Raw genomic sequence first — 23,162 nt, 5'->3', positions numbered from 1 at the left:
TCTCAAAATAAACATTTAAAAATAAACTAAGGGGCACCTGGGTGGCTCAGTTAGTTAAGCGTCTGACTCTTGATTTTGGCTCAGGTCGTGATTTCACATTTCATGAGTTCAAGCCCTGCACTGGGCTTCGCGTTGGCAGCATGGAGCCTGCTTGGGATTCTCTGTTTCCCTCTCTCTGTCCCTCCCTGCTCATGATGACTTTCTCTCAAAAATAAATAAACATATAAAATAAAATAAAATAAAATAAAATAAAATAAAATAAAATAAAATAAAATAAAAATCTTTTTAAAAAAGATTTTCTTTTCATGTACTTCACAGATGACAAAGATTCTCCCAACTAATAAAGATATGTTCACTTTCAGTTTGGCTCGAACAGCATCAGGAGTTCTGTGTTAATCCAATCATAATCTCTGAGACTGCTGCCCCGTAGTATAGGCATTTGGTTTATAACTGTGGAATGGACCAGACTGAGATGCAAACAGTGACCTCGGATCTGTGACAATCACGCTCCACTGTGCTAAAAAGAGATAAGGGGGAAAGCAACATCAGGTAGCATCATTTTTATTTTCACTAAGGGTCCCTCCCCTGATGTCAATTATTACAGTTGTTCTAATTTCCTCCCTTCTGCTCCTTACTTGCCACCATCCAGAACTTTCCCATTAGTCCTAGCTTTATGATTCCTAGGATCCCTAGCATCCCTTTATCACCAGCCTGCATGCCCTGTTAGTGCAGCCAACTCAGAAAAACTTGACTTTGAATCCTGGCTCTGCAATTCACTGTACCTCAGTTTCTTAATCTGTGCGGAAGGATGGGAGGGAGGAAAGGGAGAAGGGATACTGTAGTATGCCTTTAAGATTTTGTAAGGGTTTGGGGCATCTGGGTGGCTCAGTCTATTGAGCATCCGACTTCGACTAAGGTCATGATCTCGCAGTCCATGAGTTCGAGCCCCGCATCGGGCTCTGTGCTGACAGCTCAGAGCCTGGAGCCTGCTTCGGAATCTGTCTCCCGCCTCTCTCTCTGCCCCTCCCCCATTCATGCTCTCTCTCTGTCTCTCAAAAATAAATAAACATTAAAAAAAAATTTTTTTTAATAAATAATAAAGGATCTTGTCAAGGTTATATGAAATAATACCTGGCCCCTTGTAGGCATTCAGTTACCATCATCCCAAAGTCTCAACAAATAGGCTCCTTTTAAAAACTACTGAGTTAAAATCCCTGGTGCCGGCTGAGAAAGCTCAACCCAAATGCTAATGACTACCTCTTCTTCACACCAAGTCCCTCACAGAATCAATCTCACAGAAAGTCTAGACCTTTACAACAGCAAAGGAGGACAGCAAACAACGGTAAAGAACACTGGCTTTGCCCTTTGTCCCAGTCGTTCTGAGAGCGGTCACTTACAGTCTAGGAGCAAATACTAACTCTGCTTTGCCTTCTCAACTTGATTACAGCTCGAAGTGCAAACAGATATCCTATCTGCAGCATTCCTCATGGGTCCTAAAAAGACACCCTCCACTAATAAAAACACTGCTGTCTTCCCTGTAGTCTCCACAAATCCCAGCAAGCTCGCGTTTCACTTTGCTTGCTGTTACTTTGCCCCGTTAACAGAGTGGCGGCAAATAAAGCGCACAGTTTGGAGTTAGTTGAGCCTGGGTCTGACCTCTGACTTCAGCACTCATCAGCTAAGTGACTTTTAGAGTAAGGAACTTCACTTTTGAGCCTCAGCCTCAGTTTCTTCGCTGGCAAAATAAAATGGTCTTATCTATAAACGGACCGATCTATTAGGTTGTTGTAAGTAATCAGAGAGGTTTAAATAAAGAATCTGAGACAAAATAACTGGCACACGATACGATACGATCTCAACAAATAGTAGCCGTTGTTCAAAGTTCTAGCCGCTTAGTTAACAATGGTAAGAATCTTAGTTAAAATTTCTGCACATTTGTAGAAGGAAACGAGCTATACCAGAGGAGTCCAACAAAGTCTCTCAATACTCTACAAGTAGATACATGCTCCAGACTTCAGAATCCTGTGAGAGGATTTCCCTGGTTTACCCATAAACACAGCTGCGTCTCTGCCCTTGTCAATCTCCGCCGTGCCTTGTACTGAGTTTTACATGTGCTCCTGCCTTTATCTTCCTACCTGTCTCCCCTTTGAGGAAACGAGGTCTCTGAGGGTAGAGATGTTGCTTATTTTTGATAATGATAACCCCCAAAAGCCACAAACTTTTTTTTTTTTATCAAGTTTGACTAGCAATTCTTTTTTTTTTTTTCCTTTTTCTTTTTTTAAATTTATTTATTTTCAAGTTAGTTAACATACAGCGTAGTCTTATTTTCAGGAGTAGAACCCAGTGATTCATCTCTTACATGTGACACCCAGGGCTCATCCTGAAAAGTGCCCTTAGTGCCCGTCACCCATTTAACCCAGCCCCCCAAAAGCCACAAACTTAAAAAAATTGCTAAAGAGTCAATTCCTGTAAGAAAGGATTCTAACTTTTCTCTTTAACCAAGTCAACTGCATGAGACCCAACTGTGTTGACAGCGCTGAGGCAAATATTAAATGAAGTGAGAATTAATACAGTTCGCACCCTGTCATGCCTTATTTAAATCACCAAGATTATAAAACACATTCCTATAACCTGGCTCAATCCTGTTACTGATGTTCTGCCTGAGGCTCCACTGGGAACTTCTTTTTAGAGCAATTTCCTGGCAGTCAGTGTGTTTAAGAATCTTAATTTGATTCACTGGGAATGTATAAAGTTCTCATTTTCAGTTCTGTTTGTAACTTACAAACCCCTCAATTAATATGCTTGTTTTGCTTTTCCCCAGCCCTATTACAGCAGGCTCTTTCAAACCATTCTTTCAGTAAAGTTTATTTAGATACCGCACTACTAAGTGGGCAGAAAGACTATGTAATCGCACTAGCAAGGACGGGAACTTCCCAGTGCACCCAGATGGAGAGACATCTTTATAGTCAATGCCGGCAGAGACAAGAGGCACAACAAAGACTACCTACTCTTTAATAGGAAGTTTAGTGCGGAAGGACAAAATCCACAGCAGACTGCCACTGAATTCAGCCTCCTTGACACACAGCATTGGCTTTCTAGTGAATACTCTTGTAGCTTCCCTGTTCCCATAGAAATTGCCTGAGCAAGTTCTCACCTCTCTGCTTCACAGGGAAGTGTGAGATCCCTGGTTCAAGGACAAGGAGACACCTCTGAATGTTAAATATTCATCATAAGACACCTGGACATCAGAGGCGGGATCCGTTTTCTCATTCATGTGGTCAAAAAAGCAAAGATTCCGGGGCGCCTGGGTGGCGCAGTCGGTTAAGCGGCCGACTTCAGCCAGGTCACGATCTCGCGGTCCGTGAGTTCGAGCCCTGCGTCAGGCTCTGGGCTGATGGCTCAGAGCCTGGAGCCTGTTTCCGATTCTGTGTCTCCCTCTCTCTCTGCCCCTCCCCCGTTCATGCTCTGTCTCTCTCTGTCCCAAAAATAAATAAACGTTGAAAAAAAAAAAATTAAAAAAAAAAAAAAAAAAAAAAAGCAAAGATTCCTTCTCAATATATTGAAGGATTAATGTTCAAGGGCAGGGGATGAACCTAACCACTAGACTCTAGGAAGAGTGGTTACCATAAGAGCCAGAAAGAAAACTTCAACAAAGTATGGCTTTTTCTGGGGAGAAGGGGGGGGCACATTTTGGTACTGTACTGCATCATGACCATGTTAAATAATTAATGTAACTATAGCCTTACCCGGAACCCTGGATCTCAAGAAGTAGAGAAACTTCCCGTTCTTGGAGTGCATGATGGCTCTCTTAATGAACTCCACCACTGATTGACAGCGATCCTCAAATTTGGGATGACACCACAGGCTGAAAGTTCCTGCCACGGAAAATTAAGGAGAGGTAAAAATGTAGAAACTTACTTTCAAAAGATCTGGGAAGTTACCTTGAACGTTTTAATAATTCTCAGTTCTGGGAGGGTAGTTTGTGGGCAAAAGCTGTCGGACAAAGGTCCTGAAGCCACCTGTTCCTGTTTGTTCCACAATGAATGGGAAGAAAAGATGTTGCCTCTAATAAGATATTAGAATGCACACTAATCCTTAAATCATGGACCATAAGAAAAGACTTCCATAGCAAAAGCAAGTTTAAATGACATCCCCTCTAAAGATCTGTCTACCTGTCTTCAAGCATTCATGGAATAGTTGGGGAAAGAACGGAACAAGCAGTTCTGCAAGTCTCATTCATTCATGTGTTAGGCACAAAAAGTCAAATTCTAGGTCTTCTTTAACTTCTAAAATCCCACTCCCGCCCCAAACATGTTGCAAAGATCCCACCCCAAATTCTAAAGTCCCCAAAGCCAAAGAAAAAAACAAAAACCCAAGCACTAAGTGCAAAGAAGTCACCCACAAAAGGGACAGAATCACTGAAGAGAACTGCAGATTTGAGTCTCTCTGGCCACTCTTACAGTATCACTTAAAAAGATGAAGACAGATGCTCTATTGCAAACTGGCAACGGAAAGACCCACACGGCTTCTATTAAAAATCCCACTCATTCAAGAAAGAAAAGCCGCTTTGAACAAAAAGTAACTGGAGAACCATTTGAAAGTTCTCTCGTTACCGGCATCTCACCTATCAGGGACCTAGAGGTCAGGCATTTATTCATCATTCTCCTAGCCTAGTCATTCAGTATTTTCACAGATTTATAAAAATACTTCATTCTGAAATGCTCTATTTTGCATGTTGTTTTTCTGCTGGTCTTATTTGGCTTTTAGAAGGGCACAGGCAGTCTATGCCACGGTTATCTAACTAATTCTCAGGTCTATGGACCAAAATTCCTTTCTCCTCATGCATCTTTAAGGCAGAGGCGGTGACAGAGGAAACCATGGACAAAGCTATGCTGGCCTAACACGCTACCTTCCTGACTCGCATGAGAAGCAAACCAGATAAACACAGCACAACATGGCCGAGAGCAGAAAAGACGTGGTGGTGGCTGAGAAGAGCATGAAAAAAAACTCTCCCTTTGAGATGCTGTGTCTAACAGCTTGTTTAATGTTGATCACGTGTGGGGACAGTGTGAGGGATAGGAGGAGCAAGTCCCTGAAACTCCCCAAAGTTCCCTACGCTCAGCAAATTTGTAACATATGCAGTTGTTCTGACAAAGGATGGATTACCGTGTTACCCAGCCCCACCACCTGTGACCATCACAGGTTTCTGGCACATGTCAAACCCAGCATGCCATGATGCGAAGCCAATTCCGACAGTGGTGCTGAACAAATCAGCTTCTAGATGTGACCGCAGCATGAGGCACAAGCAGGCCACAAAGGTGGAGGCACCACTAGGGAGGAAGGCAGAGAGTCTAAAGCATGTTGACCCCGCAAAGTCTCTGAGTTCTGATGACTACATAGCTGACCAAAAGAAATTAACACCATGCTGCTTGGCAGGAAGAGCGGATGTGACTATCAGGCAAAGAAATTCACTACAGAACAGTCACAGGGTGGACACTAAATTCTCCTCTTTGTGTATAGGATTTAATAGAAAGTCTCTCTAGATGTTAAGTTCAATTATGCATGAAGCTTGGGAGAATTTGTCCAGTGGTCCTAGATTATTTCTTCCCTCTATCAAGAGAATTTCACTGGCTTTGCTCTGTTCAGCAGTCTTGAGCAGGCCCTCCTATTTTGGAGACAAAATGCTGAGAATACTTCTAAATGGAACCCTTACCTTCCTCCCTACCCCCGCCAACATTTCTTCTAGTGACTGAAACCAGTACCCACAACAACATTCAACTGAGTATGAGATTCTCCTCCCTCTTCATAGTTCCACTTCTACAAATCCTTCCTATGACAAAGCCGGACAGCACAAGGAGAGGCAGGCAAAGGGGGAAGAAGGCTTTCTTCAAACAGCACCTCTTACCTCTGTAGTGCTCCATTCTCGTGTGGTGGGTGATACCCTGTGACCGGAAACTGAGGCTCAGGATATAACGAGGATCAGAGCTATCTCGTACCAGGAAAGAGCCATCTGGCTTCCCTTTCAGCTTCATCTCTGCATCTTCCCAGTTCATTGGTCCCCAGTACCAACCACACTACCAAAGATAAGAATTGGTCAAGTGATTTACAGCACAGGGAAATGTTCAAGTTCTCAGCACAATCTATTTTACCACAGGAGAAGCCCCCTTCTTATCACTTCCTAAACATTTCGCTAGACAAAAGCTAAGAGTGTCTTAACCATTAGCAACGAACGGCAGGCTCGTTGTTTTAGACCTCCAAAGTAACAGAAGAATAAGCCTACAATTGCATTACTGAAGCCCTCCGAAGAAGAGAAGCGGGAACTGGGTCAGTTAATCTACTGAAGTCAGCTTCAACTACGTAAACATTTCTCCACAACCTCTCTTACCATGTTCAATATTTTTCCTCCAAGATTTAATTTTACAACGTCTCTTATGGAATTGATCAGAGCAGCACAATTGTTTTGGCGCTGTAAATACAGAGGCAAAGATAACTACTCTTTTTCTAAAAATAATGAGAAGAGAGCCCAGTACAGGAGAAGGGGAGTGGGAGAGGAGGCCAGCCACCAGTCCCCAGGCACCACCCACCTTCTCCAACTCTCGAAGGCTGGCTGCAAAGCTGCTTGAGTCGGGCCGGTAGAGGGGACACTGGAGATGCTGGGGGGGCTGGCTGTGCAGGGATTCAGCTGCTCGGATGGGAGCGATCCGGGGAAATGCATCTGCAGGGCAAAAGGGCGATGGTCACTTGTTCCCTCCTTGCTCCCAACCACACGCAGATCCTCCCCCCAAAACAGAGATGCTAACTGAAGAGGGGCAAGGCATTAGAAGCTAAGCTGGAAAGGGTGGAAGCCAAAGCAGTGGAAAAGAGCTGGATGGGCTGGAACAAAAAGCTGTGTGGGCTCGTGGAAGCTGTGAAGGATGGGTGGGGGCATTTTGCCCCAGGAGAGGGGGAGGGGGGCTGCTCACTAACCTGACTAAGGTGACTACTTCAGGGGCTTCACCAGCCTAGAGCGATTCCAGCTTCTCCCACCTCGAGGTGAAGCGCCGGTAAAGCAGCCTTGGAAATAGTGACTCGCTTACTTGCCCAGGAAGAGGAACCATTTTGCCAGGCAAGTAGAAAAGAATGCCGATTTCATTCATTTTACTCCGTGGGTACTGGAGGCTGGCAAAGCAGGTATGGGCTACTAAAGGCTTGGTACTTATTTACAAGGCTGCAGTAAACATTAAAAGCTTAGAAAAACCAGGGAACTTTGAAAACTTTAACCCTCCTCACCATCCTGAGATTAGGGAAGTTTCCCAAGTGAGATCTACTCAGAGATTGCAAACCAGTCTCAGCAACAAGGAGGGGAAAAATTCAATAGTCTTTTTATCCCTAGCAAAAGTCAGATTCACCTCCACAGGGAAAACGGGTCAGAAAAACCAGTTCTTGGCCTCAATTCCAAGGAGTTCTGGTCCAGCCAAGGGGATAAGATTTAAGCTTTCTCGTAAGTTCTGTTACTTCCATAAATAGACTTCTCCCATCCTTCAAGAGTACGTCACTTGGTACTCCCAACTTTTACAAGGCTTGCCTCTAAGCTAAGCTAACCTGGGGCATGGGGTGGAGGAGGCGGAGGTAGGGGGAAAGACTGCAGGGAAGACCCCATCGGAGCCACAAGGACAGATGTAGGCAGCGTCCCACTGATATCATCTAGAAGAGAGAACAGAAGCAAGAGGTTCAGAAATATGAGCACAGATGAGTGAGGTGAAGCACAGGAGAGGGAGAAGGATCATCAGGCTGCCCTCTGGAGCAAGATGGCCTGACCTTCACCCTGGCTTTTTGCACAGAGGGCAACAATCATCTTAACCTGGTTTCCTCTGTCGAAAGCAGAAAAGTAAGGATATCCCTAGAGCAGTCTACAAGCAGTAGATTCGGGGCCAGATAAATACAGATCTAATCAACACATGGACAGCAAATGTTACAGCATGCAGATAAGACACCCATTTAACTGCTCAGGGAGATGACAAGGGACAGGGAATATTTGGGTCATTATTAGAAGCTCAGGAGCTTGTTTGCTCCTTCTGGAAAAGAACAACAGGTCCCTAAAACTCACCCCCTCCCACTAAAGCAAGAAGGCAGAGAAGGTCAGAGACCGTACCTAGGAGGCTGAGGCTTCTTCTCGGAGGAGGGGGGGGAGTTGGAGGGTGTGGAGAGGTCAGGCCCCGCTGAGAGATGTCCACGTCCACAAGCGACACGGTTTCACCTGAGGGATTCACGGAGCGAGCATGTTATGGAAGCACCTTGCCTGAAGCCGAGGCCGGAAGCGGAAAAAGGTAAAGGGCAAGCAAGAAAGGCTCGAGGTCCTCAGCTCTCAAAACCCCCAAAACCTAATGTTTCCCAGAGCTGGAATCACTCCCAAACACCTGGGCAGTCCATTTTAAATTCTATCATTTCTTTGCCCTGTTAAAGGTCAAGGATTCTTTAGGACAAAAACACGGGATCGACAGTAGAAAGGCCAACTAATTGTGGCTGCGCCACTATGTAACCTTGAACAAGGGCTCTTTATTCAAATAGAGCCCACACCATTTATTTTTACAGACATGTATACCAATTTCTGCCTGAGGGAGCAAGGCAAGGAGCTTGTTAGAGGTCCAAATGGACATGGAAAGCAAGTGCCAGAAAAACATAAGAACAGCACGGTAAACTGAATGCAGATAAATGTCCCAATGTGAGCCCCAACTTCTTCTTAAATGGCTTTCCATATCTAGATTTTCCAGAATATTCACTCATAAGAGAAGCAATCATTTCAGCTATCAACTAGCTCCTAACAAGCTGAGGCTACAAAGGCTGAAAAGTGCATTTACAATCTTAATGATGAATTACTTCCACAGTCAGCAAATCAGCTAAGCTCCATAGGAGCCTGATGGGGGTTGGCACATGGTTTCCCTTACTTCCAGCATAAGTTCTATTCTCTGCCATATACACTCCTTCTTGCCACCCAACCCCATCTACCCTCTCTCTACTTCAGTCACCAGAGGGTAAAGGGTATTTTATTAACAAAGGTTGACAGCCAAATTTTGGTAGGTCTGACCTACGGGGCAAAATTTAAGATTTCTCTAATTTGGCCCTTAGGGTGTTATTTCCAACAATTTTTTTTTTTCTCATTTGGGAGGCTGAACCCTTCAGCTAGAATTTTATTATTTCCCAGTTAAGAAAAATGAGGTAACCAGTATCTCCAAAAGGCCAAGAGCTGGGCTTTCAGAATCTAATACATGGTTTTTCACAAAGGTCTTGAGCACTAATTAAGATAAGCAGAAAAGCTCTGCAAGGGGCAGCTGGCTGGCTCAGTTGGTGGAGCATGTGACTCTTGATCTCAGGGTTGCGAGTTCAAGCCCCATGTTGGGTGTTGTGCTTACTTTTTAAAAAAATAAAGAAAGAAAGAGGGGCTCCTGGGTGGCTCAGTTGGTTGAGCATCCGACTCTTGATTTCAGCTCAGGTCACGATCTCATGTTTTGTGAAACCCCCAAGCCCCGCACTGGGCTCTGCAGGGACAGCACAGAGCCTGCTTGGGATTCTCCCTCTCCCTCTCTCTTTGCTCCTCCCCTGCTCACATGCACATGTGTTTTCTCTCTCTCTCTCTCTCAAAATAAATAAACATTTAGAAAGAAAGGAAGAAAAGAAAAAAGAAAAGCTGGGCTAAAAATCATCAGTGGAGGGTTGCCTGGGTGTCTCAGTCAGTTAAGCATCCGACTTCAGCTCAGGTCATGGTCTCACGGTTCATGGGTTCAAGCCCCATGTCGGACTCTGTGCTGATGGCTCAGAGCCTGGAGCCTGCTTTGCACTGTCTCCCTCTCTCTGCCTCTCAAAAATGAGTAAAAGGTAAAGAAAAAAAATTTTTAAGTTGTTAAACGTCATCAGAAGTTCTTGGAAGCAGGAACCAAAATCATCACATGGCTTAGTGACTGAGAGCCGAGCAGCCCAGAGTAACACAGTAAGCCCAGACAAGCATGTTTACTGAAGGGCCAGAGGTCTGGACGGTAGATATAGCATTTATATAAAATGTGTAATTCAAGAGAGATAAGGCTGGAGTTTTTTGTTGTTTTTTTTTTAATTTCTTTTTTAACACTGATTTATTTTTGAGAGGCAGGGTGAGACAGACCGTGGGTGCGGGAGGGGAAGAGAGCGAGGGAGACACAGAACCCGAAGCAGGCTCCAGGCTCCAAGCTGTCAGCACAGAGCCGACGTGGAGCTCAAATTCACGAACCGTGAGATCATGACCTGAGCCGAAGTCGGATGCTCAACTGACTGACCACCCAGGCGCCCCAATAAGGCTGCTTAAAAAACAGGAATACCAAACCTTAAAGTACAAATGTGGATAGGTGTTCCTTGCTTTAAAGAGGCAACACTGATTAACGAGAAAAACATGCTGCTACAAGATACGCATCTTTAATTCTGGGCTTGGGGTAAGAACAGTGGCCTCCTTCTCCACCTGTGCCTATTACAGACACCAGCACACTTGTTCTGGCAACTTGGGGCACTCCATGCAGTCATGGGGGTCCCACTAGCTTGCTTCTGGAAATGTCCATTCCTAAATCATAATTCTTCCAGGCATCTTTTTGAGGGATACCATCTCCAAAAGAGTTTGAAGTCAGGCCTTTCTGGTTAGTCCGCACTGAGGAGTACTCAGTTCCTGAGACTTCAGGCAGCGTGCTAAAGACTTTCTCGACAGCTTACTCAAGCAGGAGCTCTGTATGGGACTGATGTAACAAAAAGGCTCCCTATCTGAACAAGCTCCCCCACTAAAGAGAAGGCAGTTCCCCAGAGAGATTCAGCCACTCTTCTACTTAAGCAACTGTGTTCCCTGCTGCAAGAGGAAAGACTTAAATTAGACGTGATGAAGAATTCTAACAGCTGCAAGAACTCCTGGCCCCTAAAATGGGTAAGACAAGAGTTCACGTAATCCCCTTTGCCCAAAGTCCTTAAAAATAGACCAGATAATCGTGGATCGTGTTTATTAGAGAATCCATGAACTCCCTTGGAAGCAGGGACAGGAATTGTACGCCTTCTAGAGAGTCCTTTATGCACTGTGAGCCTATAAATTTGCAATTCCTACTTTTAATTTATATGTGATGACCCTGAACTAAGCACTGCATAACTGCCAGGGCCACCTAATTACCAGTAAGCAGTCTCTATCTCAAACTATAAAGCATCCAAAGTCAAGAACACATTCCACACCATAAAAATAGCCTCACCCCAAACCCAGCGGGTATGGAATGAAGACAGTAACTGTAGACACGCCTGAAGCTCCCGCCGTGATGCATCTGCAGGTGTTTCCTGACAGGTCTCAGAACACTTCTGCTTTCAGATGTCAGAAGAAAAAGAAAGAGATCACCCTTACCTGTGAACAGCGGGCTGAAGGAGACCGGAGAAAAGGCACTTTGAGTTCTTGTCAACCTGGGTTTCCTAGGGGGTGAGAAAGCACACAGAGAGAGAATAATGGAGAGTGGGGGAAATGAACACATATGCATTTAAATCACTACAACACTCAATGCCAGAGGCACTGAAAAACAAAAAGCAAATCCTAGTCACTGTCAGCCACACTTTTGTAATAAAGCCTAACATTTAAAGGGGGAGAATGAAACAAGGCAATTTCTAAACAGCTTTGGCTACACAATTCGGCCTACAAAGCAATGAGAAATCCCTTTGGATGTCTCCACACCCAGCGTATTACAAGAGTAAAACACCTTGGGTGATAATTAGCAAGTCCATTTCTAGAGGAGGGAAGTCAGAGGCAGGGTTGATTTTCACAAGGAAGCAAGAAAAAGGCTCTTGACCTGAACAGGTGCCATCTCAGAGCAAAAGTTTTCCCTGTGGCCCTGCCCCAACATGCAGGAGGCCCCCCAGTGAAGCAGGGAAGAGACCTGGCCTTGAGAAGAGCACTACAACAAGCACAAATGTCCCCGAGGTGTGGGGCAGAGCCACCAGCTAACAAGGGGGTGCCCTCGGGTCAGGGGCTATGCCTGGCACCCCAAGAAATGGCCCCTTCCCCTCTCTGAGCTGCCCGTCACACAGCTCCCCCCAGGGCTTCTGGATGCTGCTCCAGGGACCCTGCTGGAAAACCCTGGGACAAGAGGCACCAAAGGTAACTTCACTTTGTACCAATTTCAACTGGCTTTTCAGGGAGAAATGAAAGAAATCCAAAAGACTCTGACAAAGACTTTCTGCAAAGAAATGTGCTAAGCTCAAAAAAACTCCCCTCAGGATGACTGAATTGACGACAAGGGAAAGAACTTGCCGAAATGACAAAAATATGCTATATCTGGACTGTGGCAGAGGTTATGTGACTGAATACACTTGTCAAAATTAATAGAACAAGACGCCTAAAAGAGGTGAATTTTAGATGGCCATAAATTATACCTCAACAAATCAGACTTAAAAAAAAAAAAATCCCATGAACTGAGTGCCTGCCTCTAGGCCTTACACCTGGCTCACCTTCCAAAATTAACTCTACCCAAAGGACTAAATAAAACTTCAAATGCACCATAGAGGAGAAGCACAGGAAGTCCAAAATAGAAACCCTACTTAAAATTATTTGACTTCGGAAGATCTTTGCGCGTTTGTTTTAACACAGATGCCCAAGCTTCTCAAGACTCACTTCAAGCAAAATTTCAAAAGCGTCTCGTGAAGACCTTCCTCAGAAACAGCCAAGACTCTGGATTCTTATCTCACACTCCCCTGCATCTTCTTCCGTGCTGAGACTTCTCATCTGATGATGGCGCGCACCGCGCCTGCCCCACCCAAGGCGCGCACAGGAGAGCTGGCCGCATCCAAACGAGACACAGCCACACATGGTCCTCTGTTTGTACAAGTTGCTCATGACAGGCTGCAGCTTAGTTCCAACACTCCAGAGGGCTGCAATGGAAAGTTAATTTCCACTGGACATGAACTTTGAGACTGAAGAGCTTCTAAACTGATTTTTATGTGGTAACTTGTGGGTCCAACGTTAAACTCAGCAAGTAGAAACCTACAGCACTGGCCTCTCAAAGGGTTCGCACCTCAGCCATTTGGCCATTTGCCTCTTTTCAAAGGAAGCTGCATTACTCTGCCATCTGCCCATGCTGGGGACGCGCCTCTTCGGTGCCAAGCACTGAAGAACGGCAGTACCCAAATGCCCACATCTTGCGGGGGCCTTCTCACTCCAGCTCATCTTCTCCCCCACCCCCGGCATTGTGAAGGAGAAAACCATAGTTTCTAGGATCTAGAAAAAGAAATACGTATGAATCTGAACACAGCCAGAGCCAGTTGAGAGCCCTGGGATGGCTTATTCTGGCAAATAAGGGGGCCGCAGGGCTGGAAGCTTGAAGAGGGAGAAGGTTTAGGAGGCTGAAAGGCTAATAATAAAAATGAGTGCTTCCTTCTTTCTTTGGGTGGAAACGGTCTAACTAACAGTCTAAGGCAGTTTCTGTCTCAAGGATCCTGAGAGCATTCTAATGGCAGTCATTCATGAAAAGACCAATCTAGACAACTATAAAAAACAAAGCAAGGGAACGATTAGCATAAAATTGAGGATGGTGGTTATGCGGGGGGAGGGAAGAGATGTAATCAGGAAGCAACACACAGGGGTCTTCAAAGATACTGATAACATTCTATTTGCTGAGCTTAGCGGTGGGTACCCAAGTATGCAATTCATTATTATTATAGTGCATGCACTTTATGTGTCTTTTGTATATATGAAGCATTTAAAATGGGAAAAGCCCGTCTAAGCTGGATGTGCTGTTTTTGGAAAGCGACACAAATGATTCAGGTCCAGTAACATTTTTAACTAAACCCTTCTATACTACATTCCTGTGTTATTTGCTTCCTCCCCAGATCACCCTGATAAGCATTAGGGTGTAAAGTTAAGTCATCATAACTTTGCCAGTGGGCCACTTGCATCTTAGCAGCAGAAAGACTTGAGGGGTAGGGTGGGGTAGGATTTGGTGGGCTATACCTCAGGTGGCAGAAAAGCACAGGGGCAGCAGAAGACCTTAGGCAAAGGTCTTCTTTGGGGCTAGCAGTCCTTTGTGTCAGCTACGCATGGCTTGTGCTACAGAAAACAAAGAGAAGGCCTCTGTCCATTTTCACTCTGCAAATTACTAATTGTACAGCAACAGATCCCTGGGATAAAATGAGTTAAAAGCATTAGGCTAGATGGGGCCGACAACACATTGATAAAACCACTGGCCACTTCTCAAATTCCCTGAAACCTAAAATATGAACAACGCAAGAATAATGTCCTCCCTCTCTTGTCCATGAATCCCCTCCACTGATGTCCTAAGACTCCAACATGTCCTTTTCTACAGTAACTCCCAAACTAGGATGTCCAAATTTCAGGTTTTGTGGCCACAATTTACCTCTGCCCCTGCTAACGCACACAGTGCCAAGTCAGCCAGCCTGTGCCATTTCCAACACGTCATAAGCCAGTGTCTGTTCATGTGCTACAGGCACAAAAACCATGTGTTCATTTTTACTTCCAATACACAGACATCTGTGCAGCAAGGTCAGATCCAAAACTCCATCACAAACCAAGAACCTATGGAGGGAACTTCCAGGGGAAAGCCAAGAGACGTAGTCCAAGATCTAAAACCTTAAAATATTAGCGGGGAAAATGTCAAGGAGTGAAAGACACGGGCCCAAATGGACAGAGATTTCTGAAGCTAGGTTGCTCATTCTGAAAGAGAGATGCCAACCACAGCCGCTTGGTGAAAAATAGTTGAAAAGATCAACGGAGTATTGACCCAAAACCCAAACATAAAGTCAGAACTTCCTCAGCACACACCATAAAATCATTTTGCTCTCAGCATGTCATGCTATTTCTCAAAAAGACCCCCCTTAGACCCGAAGACCCAAGGAAACATAAAAGGCTTTCCAATGTCTCCTCACATCTCAGGTCTGTCCACGACAGCAGGGCCCCAAACTGATGCCAAGGCAGGCTGCCTCTCTTTCCAGAACCGTATCTTTTTTCCAAACAAATAGACAGCAAACCACTACATAACCGTTCTCCATTTTTCCACCTCACAACTCTCAAAACTGCCAGTAATAATAGCCTCAACTGTTAACTCACAAAAGACAAACCTTGAAAAATGAACAAGGTACCCATTTCCAACCATGTGTGTATTCCGTGATGATTTGAAAAGGTTAGAGCAAATGCTACTCTTTACCAAATACAAAGGAAGACAATCAGCTCAACATATGTGAAACAGACAAGGGAACTTCACTGGTTTTCCTGAAATAGCAATTCTATATCACACCAAGGCCCACAGGCATCAAGCCCAGCTCTTTGAATTCCAACATATGTGTGTTACAAGGCCTCGCCCAGTTCTCCAGAACAGAAACCTGATTAGTTGCTGGGCCCATTTCTTCCTTCACTTGAAAAGAGTTCTCTAAGCTAATTCATACGAGACTTAAGACTCAGTATATCCAGGCAGGTCCACTTAGCAGACTCTAAAGACCCTGAAAGGAACTAAAGGTTTGTTTCATGTTAAAATATGGAAACTCTTAAGGCTTATAAAATGACTATAGGAAGTACTTTCTAGTGACAGCTGTGGGAAAGGTAGGTGTGAAGAAGGGCACAGAGAATCATACCCAGAGGTTACTGAAAAGCCCCAAATGATAAAGCAGAGACCGCAGAGACTCATAATTAACTCCAACCAACAATAAGGAGGGAGGCATATACCTTCTGGCAAAAGACTGACATTTCTCACAGCCTCCAGGTCCCTACCAATCAAAACAAGAGAACAAACTAAAATTCCAAACTCATCCTTCTTCCCAACAGGGCGGACTTACTTAGGAGGTGCAGATCCATAGAAATCACACAACTACCCTGGCCAGACTTACCAAGTTTCTCACAGCTGCGAGGCTGCCAACAAGACTGGCACGTAGTAAGCTGTGGAAAAGCTAACAAGCAAATCTAACGGCACCAAATCCTAAGCATTAAAAAAAAAAAAACAAAAAAAAAAAACTACCAGTTCAATCTTATTACTTCTCCAAAGGCACAAAATATTCCATCTCAATTTCTCTTGTCTTCAGTCTGTTCCTACAGGGACAGGAACAAGACAAGAATCACTCCCATTTTACAGATGGAAAAAAAGAGGAAGCATGAAGAAGACAAAATTGGCCTACATTCCCCAGCTGATGTTGGAGTTGGAAGGGGAATCCAGATGTTCCTGTTGTTCTCTGTACAACATGCTGCCTCCTAATAGCAGTCAACCAACTGTTCATACACAAATACCTAGCTCTTCTCCAATTCATCAGAAAAAGCCCTTGGACCAAAAAATGTAATTCTCCAGTGCCCTGAACTAAGCTTCTTTGCAGAGCTCCAGCCCAATTTGCTCTGCAGCAGAAATCTGTATTGTGCTTAGTGTGAGGGTTGGTAACAGAGCAGCCAATGACCATTAAATTCCGCTTCCAAAGGCAAAAAACCGTATAATGTTGTATGCCTTTTCCTCTTCCTAATCTATTAGACGTAGCAGCCAATTTCACGCCACACCTCATATTTGGCGTCTCTGGAATCTTAGACCAAGTCCTGGTCAATATGGAACAAAGACAAGACAAACCACAAGAAAATTAGCAGTCTATCCTATGTCATTACCCACAGCTTCAATCCTGCCCTCCCCCAACCTGATGAAAATTTCACCTATGCTGGTAAGTGGAGCATCGAATGCAGAGCCTACTACAAAAAAAGCTGTTCCGGCAGCCACACATTTTTCAAGACCTGAGCTCCCAGCCTAAGTTCATTGGGAAGCAAATGCAGAAATACAGGTCTACCTGAGGAGGCAACACACATCAACCTACTGATTTCTTTAGGCAGTCTGGGTTTGGTCTGATCCCCAAGATGAGCCCCTGGCACAGCTGGTCAAAAAGGGCAGCGAAGTCAAAACTGACCCCACACTTTCCTCCTGGGGTACCCAAACTCCGGGGAAAGGAGAAGTCCATGGATGAGTGGTTCCCAGTCCAGGTCATACTTCGGGGTCAAGTGGGAAACTCTGCAGAAATTCAAAATTCTTGGGCCCTCAGACAGACTGATCTCTGCCCAAAGTTCTCCCACGTGATTCTGGTGCACAGTCAAGTTCTCAAATTTATGGGTCTACCCGTTCTGCAGCCTTGGGTTGTGGCTGCCCGTGTGTCTCAAGAATCCATCATATGAGCGGCACCAAAACCAATTCCAATCTTTGTAAGAACCCACTCAGCAGTGCAAACCACAATGGCAGTTACCACAAGTCTCACTTCTTGAAACAAAAGTTGACAGCTTTCTAAACCCATATGCACACCCAACACTGGTTGCCACAGTGCTGTCCGTCCTTCAGAAATGCAGGGAAAAAAAAAAATCAACATCTAAGTCTGGAATTTTCATCACTTGGCCTAGAACTCAGGCACCCATGTCTATACCTTACACTTAGAATACTCACATGGGCTTGAGAGCAAACTATTTTCTATTCTCACAATGTGTCCGCACACAGGCTTGAGATACCAAGTACATCTAAGGGACCACCCAGGAAAACATTAAAATTTTGAGTAGAGGGGCACCTGGCTGGCCCAGTAGGAAAAGTGTGCCGCTCCTGATCTCAGGGTTTGTGAGTTCCAGCCACACGTTGGGTGTAGAGAGAACTTAAATAAATAAAACTTTAAATAAAAAATAAATTTGGAACAGAGATGCCCAAACAATTGCTGGCCTACAACTGCACAAGTGTGTCACATCATTTGCATGATTGAGTGTGAAAACGGTGGGGGTGCTGGTGCACGGAAAGAATACTAAGCAAGGTGGTTACAACACCAACTTTTTGCCCCAAAGATTTGCCCCAATCATTTCCAGCAACCTCCCTACCAAGAGTAATGGCAGACAGACACCTTGGAAAACTTTAAAATCCAGGCCAGGGTGGGGGTGGGGGGCTGGTTTCAAATCATCTCCCAACAGGAGAGACGCTAACCAGCTGAGGAGTGTCACCGGAGTGGACCCTTGGAGTGAAAGCTGTTCCCACAATTGGAGCTCTGACCTTATGGGCGAGGTCACCACCTTTAGCCCCAAGTCTCTGCCTCTTTAGGAAAAGCATATCGTTAAGAATGGTCAGGATCTTGTTCGCAGAATGAAAGGGAAATAAAACAAGAAAAGGAAGTTTGTCGGCCAGCCCCCCCAGCCAGTCTCACCTCCCCGCGTCCAGTTCCCGGCCCGAGGAGCCTCCCATGTCCGTCAGGCTCGCAGCTGAAGCAGCCAGCTCTCCAGAAGGCCTCTTGCCGGCCCCATCCCCACCTCCGGAGCCGCCGTTGCAGCTCTTCGTGCGAAAGAGGCGACTGAGACGGATTTTGAGGGAGCCCTTCCGAGAAGGGCCCGCGAGTGGCCGGAGGGGCCCGGGAGGAGGCGGGGGCGGGGGCGGTTGCTGCTGCTCCCCTCTACTGAAGCGCCCTGGGGGGACCAAGTCCTGCATCGGGAAGGGCACCGGGGGCAATTCAGGACCCGGGGGTTGCAGCAGAAGCCGGCCTCCCCCTCCTCCTCCGCGGCCCGGGCTGCTGAGCTCCTCTTCCGAGCAGCTGTTCGTCTCCAGGCTCTCGGCCTCCGACTCCAAGCCCTCCAAGACCAGCAGCGCGTCGCTCGTTTCCGTGGGGTCCTCCCCGGCCTGCGGGGCGGCAGCAGGGGGCTGGGGCTGCGGAGGGGGCGGCTGCGGGGGGCACGGGCACGGGCAGCAACCCGCACCGACCGTCTTGACCCCCGGCCCCGCCGGCTGCCCGAGCCCCAGAGCCGCCAACTGCGCCTCCAGTCCAGCCGCCGGGCCCCAGGTCCGCTCGAGCGCCAACCCCGGCGGCAGGGCCTTGGGGTCCAGGGTACAGCGGTGCCGGGGACACAGCAGTTCTGAGGGTCCCGGCTCTGGGGCCGCCTCCGCGTCCTCCTCCTCCGGCGGCCGACCCACGTTGCGGAACACCATCAGCTGCGGCGGCCGGGAGCCCCGCGGACCGGGCCGCGCGAGGAAGGGTGGCGGCGAGGGGCCATGGCCCGGGGGCGGCGGCGGCGGGCCTGGCTCGGGGGCCGCCTCTCCATAGCCGAGCAGGCGGCTCAGGACGCGGTACGAAGCGGCCGCCGCCGCCGCCTCGCCATCCCGGAGCTCAGCCCCCTGCATCGGGGAGAGGGAGGGAGGGCGGGCGGCTGGGAGCCGGGCTGGGGTGGGGACTAGGCCGGGCCCCGCCGGAGCCCCGCCCGCCGCGGCCCCCGGAGCGACAGCGCTAACGGCCGCCGCGGCCTCTGCCTCATAGAGGGGGGCGGGGGGCGCGCGGAGCCCAGCGCGAGCCCAGGCCGCGCGCCGCCGCCACCGCCACCGCCGCCGCCGCCGCCGAGGACCGCCCCCGGATGGCGTCACTTCCGGGAGGCTATGACCACGCCCCCTCCCCCAGGGCGTGCTCGCGCCTGCCTCCACGGAGCGTGACGTGAAGTGCGGCCTGGGCCGCTATTGGCCGTGGGCTGCTTCTCGCCTGGCCGTTGGTCCCCTGCCCCGGCCCTTGCTTTTTACTTCCCGGGCGCTGAGGCCAAAGCCGCCCCTCCCCGGTACGGTCGAGGGGCCCTGGAAAGCCGGGTTTAGCCCTGGGGCCCTGGAAAGCCGGGTTTAGCCCTGGCCGAGAGCCGCTGGCCTTGGGAGGACCTCTGATCTGGTCCCGCCTCTGCCGCTTGCGCTGTGTGGCCGTGGCCGAGTCATTTCTACATTGACTATCTGTATCCCTGCTGGCATCCAGTGAATATTGATGGAATGACACATGAATAATGTGTGTTCTAGAGCCAGTGGTGTGCTGATAAGTGTTCGACAGCCGACTCTCTGGAGGGAAGAGAGCAATATATGCATATGTATGGTACATAATTTATTACAAATTTCACTGATGTAAAGGATGTAGAGCACACAATTTACAAATCATAATAGTACAATTGCAAATTCCATATAACTCGTTGATTCTCAAGAATCCTTTCATTGGGCGCCTGGCTGGCTCAGTCCATAGAGCATACGACTTTTGATCTCGGGGTTGTGAGCCCCGCGTTGGGTGTAGACATTACTTAAAAATAAGAATCTTTTTCTTTAGATTTATTTATTTGATTTTTGAGAGGGAGGGGGGGAAATCCCAAAATCAGTGCTGTCGGTGTGGAGCCCTATGCAGGGCTCGATCTCACTAACCAGGAGATCATAACCTGAGCCAAAATCAGGAGTTGGGTGCTTAACTGACTGAGCCACCCAAGAACCCCAAAAATAAAAATTAAAAAAAAAAAAGAATCCTTTCATTGATTTTTGGCAGACTCTTGTATGGGTAGCCTGTGGTATGGAATTGCAGCATGAATGTTGGTTGATGGTCTCCTCCATGTCAGTGTAAGAGGAGAGTGAAAAAAATAAAGAGGGTCTTATTATGGGAGTGACTTGCTTGCTGAATCAGAAAACAGTTTTCAAATACTAAAAGAACATTTCCTCAGTTTCTGTGCTATTCACATTGTAATGGCTATAGGCATACGTAGCACATTAAATTAAAATCTAAACTGTTAACTTTTTCTCCATCACTTTCTTAAATCTAGATAATCGACAAAACAATAAATCAAGGCCCTGATTTGTAGCATTTGCTGATATCCATGGTGTAAATACTCCCACCATGGCTGATTTCAGTCTGCCGCACACATTGTTACTGAACGAAAGAGACGAATGGTAAGGTACCCTTTTGTAGCAGTTTCCTCATGCAGGTACAATAACAACTCCAAGAGCATAGGTAAGTAGTAATAGTAAAATTATTAGAAAGTGATGAGTTTTGAAATTTTATTACCTTTGTCTTAAACCTCATTTAATTATAAGTGTGTACAATTTCATTTTTAATAGTGGCTGTGTTTAACAATTTGGCTTGCAAAATTCCTGAAGTGTTAACAGTTGGCCTTTGCAGTCCTGGACAAGCCAGCTCCCCAGCACCTTTACGCCTCAGTTTTCTCATCTGCAAAATAGGGATAAGGACCGCTGCTTCGCTTACTTGCAGGCCTGTCGTGAAGATCAAATAAGGTAAAGCTTGTTGTGTAGAGGATACTGGACTGGAGGGGAGGGAGAGGACTGGACTGGAGACTGCAGGCAGAGAGATCGGTTAGGAAACCATTGCAATCCCATGAGAGATGCTGAGGGATGCAAGAGAGGAGGAGGAAGGATCAGCCAGCAGAACTTAGCAACTCTGCACCTCAGGGTGCATTGAGGCGAGGAAGATATGAGTCCTGGAGCCAGAGAGACCTTTTTAAAATGGAAATTTGTTGGGGCGCCTGGCTGGCTCAGTTGCTAGAGCATGCAACTCTTGATCTCTGGGTCATTAAGTTCAAATCCCACAGTGGGTGTGGACTTTACTTAACAATAAAATTAAAAGCGAAAATAGAGGTGCACCTGGGTGGCTCAGTCGGTGAAGTGCCCAGCTTCGGCTCAGGGCATGATCTCACAGTTCATGAGTTCGAGCCCCGCATCGGGCTCTCTGCTGTCAGCAACAGAGCCCACTTTGAATCTTCTGTCTCCCTCTCTCTCTGCCCCTCCCCCTGTGCACACTCTCTCTCAAAACTAATTATTTAAAACTAAATAAATAAATAAAATGGAAATTTGTCCATAACCTGTGACTGTAACACTTTGTAGTTTCCCATCATTCTTAGGCTAAAGACAAAACTCCTTAAGGAGGCCTATGGGGTCCTGTGTGATCTGATCCCTGCTTCTCTCTGGCTTCATCTCCCACCAACCTTCACCTCTCTTCCTCACCACCTTGGAGAAATCTCCCTGCTAGGTACTTCCTCCCCACCCAGCTCCAAAACCACTCCTTTGTTGCACTGACTTGCACATGTGTAATTTTTCATCTGTCTGTGGGGTTATTTGATTAAAATCTGCCTTCCCTACTAGGCTGTAAATTCTGTAAGGGCAGGGGCCAGGTTTGCCTTTGGCCCATTCATGGACTCTCCAGGGCCAAGGACTGTTCCTGGCACAGAGTGGGCCGCTGGAACATAAGCAGGGAATGGTTGTTCAACCCCATGCCTTGCAAGGGGCTCCTGATACAAATTCATCTCTAATTCTGCACAACACAGTATCTTTTCTTGTCCATGAAGAAACTGAGGCTCAGAGAGTTATTTACCCAAGGTCACACAGTTCAAAAAGGTACAGTGGATTTCAAAACCACCCTCTCTCCTTCAGCTACCTCTCAGGTGCCACTCAGATTTCTGGAGAGAAGAAGAGAAGTTGCTATAGGATCACAGAACACTTGAAGCCAAAGGAGATCACCCAAGGTCCTTGGCTGTCTCTGGCAAACCTTTCTGGCCCCGGAACAGGTTAGCCCATGAATGCAAGGTCTGTAGCTGTGCAGCGCCCTCTGCTGTCCAGCTACTCTCTTGGTTGGGGAGGGAAGCTATGTCCCCACCTGGCATGTCCCCATCTGGGGTATCTCAGCTCTCCTCCAGAGCACACAGAAGCACAGGGAAACACACATAGACTCCTTTCTTTTTTTTTTTTTTTTAAGTTTTCTTTATTTATTTTTAGAGAGAGAGAGAGCGTGAGCAGGGGAGGGGCGGGGGGGGGGGGTTGCAGAGAGAGAGAATCCCAAGCGGGCTCAGTGTTATCAGCACAAAGCTCCACGTGGGGCTTGATCCCACAAACCGTGATATCATGACCTGAGGTGAAGTCAAGAGTCGGAGGCTGAAATGACTTCACCGCCCAGGCGCCCCCGCACAGGCTCTTTCTAAGGTTGGGCAAGGAATACTGCCTTTCTCCATTTCCTTAAATGCCCGAGCAAAGGAAGTGTATCTTTGTACGAGCTGGATTTGCATTTGCTGAGCAGGTTTTGTGTCTACACCTCTCTCTTTCACTGAGGACTATCTAGGGGGTCCCTGAAGTGGTAGGACCCTAGTTTAAAAGGTTTGTGAATGGGTCCCCCCGGGTGGCTCCGTCAGTTGAGCGTCCGTCTCTCGATGTCAGCTCCGGTCTTGATCTCAGGGTCGTGAGTTCAAGCCCCCCATGGGGCCCCACACTGGGCATGAAGCCTACTTAAAAACATAAGAAATGAAAATAAAAACTCAGAGAACTTAAACCAGTCCTGAGGTTCACTTAGTCATTCAGCAATGGGCTGGGCTTCGGGGGTGTGGTGACGAGGCGATCAACACTGCCCCTGCCCCTCTGGAGCTTCCCAGCTAG

General features: G+C 47.0%; 1 protein-coding gene and 1 long non-coding RNA gene across 3 annotated transcripts in view; one reads left to right on the top strand and one right to left on the bottom strand.

Moving 5' to 3' along the window:
• SOCS7 (suppressor of cytokine signaling 7) overlaps positions 1–19,329 on the bottom strand; it is a 29,143-nt gene extending 9,814 nt beyond the window's left edge. The window contains exons 1-7 of one of the 2 annotated variants that reach the window (XM_086687140.1): positions 18,157–19,329; positions 11,372–11,436; positions 8,132–8,236; positions 7,582–7,683; positions 6,585–6,715; positions 5,906–6,074; positions 3,747–3,875 (exon numbers count right to left, since the gene is read on the bottom strand). In XM_086687140.1, coding sequence (XP_086543266.1) covers positions 3,747–3,875; positions 5,906–6,074; positions 6,585–6,715; positions 7,582–7,683; positions 8,132–8,236; positions 11,372–11,436; positions 18,157–19,121 — 1,666 coding nt within the window. In that variant the 5' untranslated portion in view covers positions 19,122–19,329. The remainder of the gene's footprint in view (positions 1–3,746; positions 3,876–5,905; positions 6,075–6,584; positions 6,716–7,581; positions 7,684–8,131; positions 8,237–11,371; positions 11,437–18,156) is intronic. The other variant, XM_086687141.1, reaches the window with a different exon arrangement.
• Positions 19,330–19,587: 258 nt separating this feature from the next.
• Positions 19,588–22,449, top strand: LOC147574327 (uncharacterized). The gene is made up of 3 exons (XR_015244115.1): positions 19,588–20,736; positions 20,844–21,017; positions 22,170–22,449. It is a non-coding gene; the product is annotated as an uncharacterized LOC147574327 (long non-coding RNA).
• Positions 22,450–23,162: the final 713 nt, after the last annotated feature.

Source organism: Puma concolor, chromosome E1 (genome assembly GCF_028749965.1).
Source record: "Puma concolor isolate L17-30 chromosome E1, mPumCon1.1.hap2, whole genome shotgun sequence".
Lineage (NCBI taxonomy): Eukaryota > Metazoa > Chordata > Mammalia > Carnivora > Felidae > Puma > Puma concolor.
Note: the sequence above shows the minus strand (reverse complement) of the source record. Positions and strands in the feature narration are given on the sequence as shown.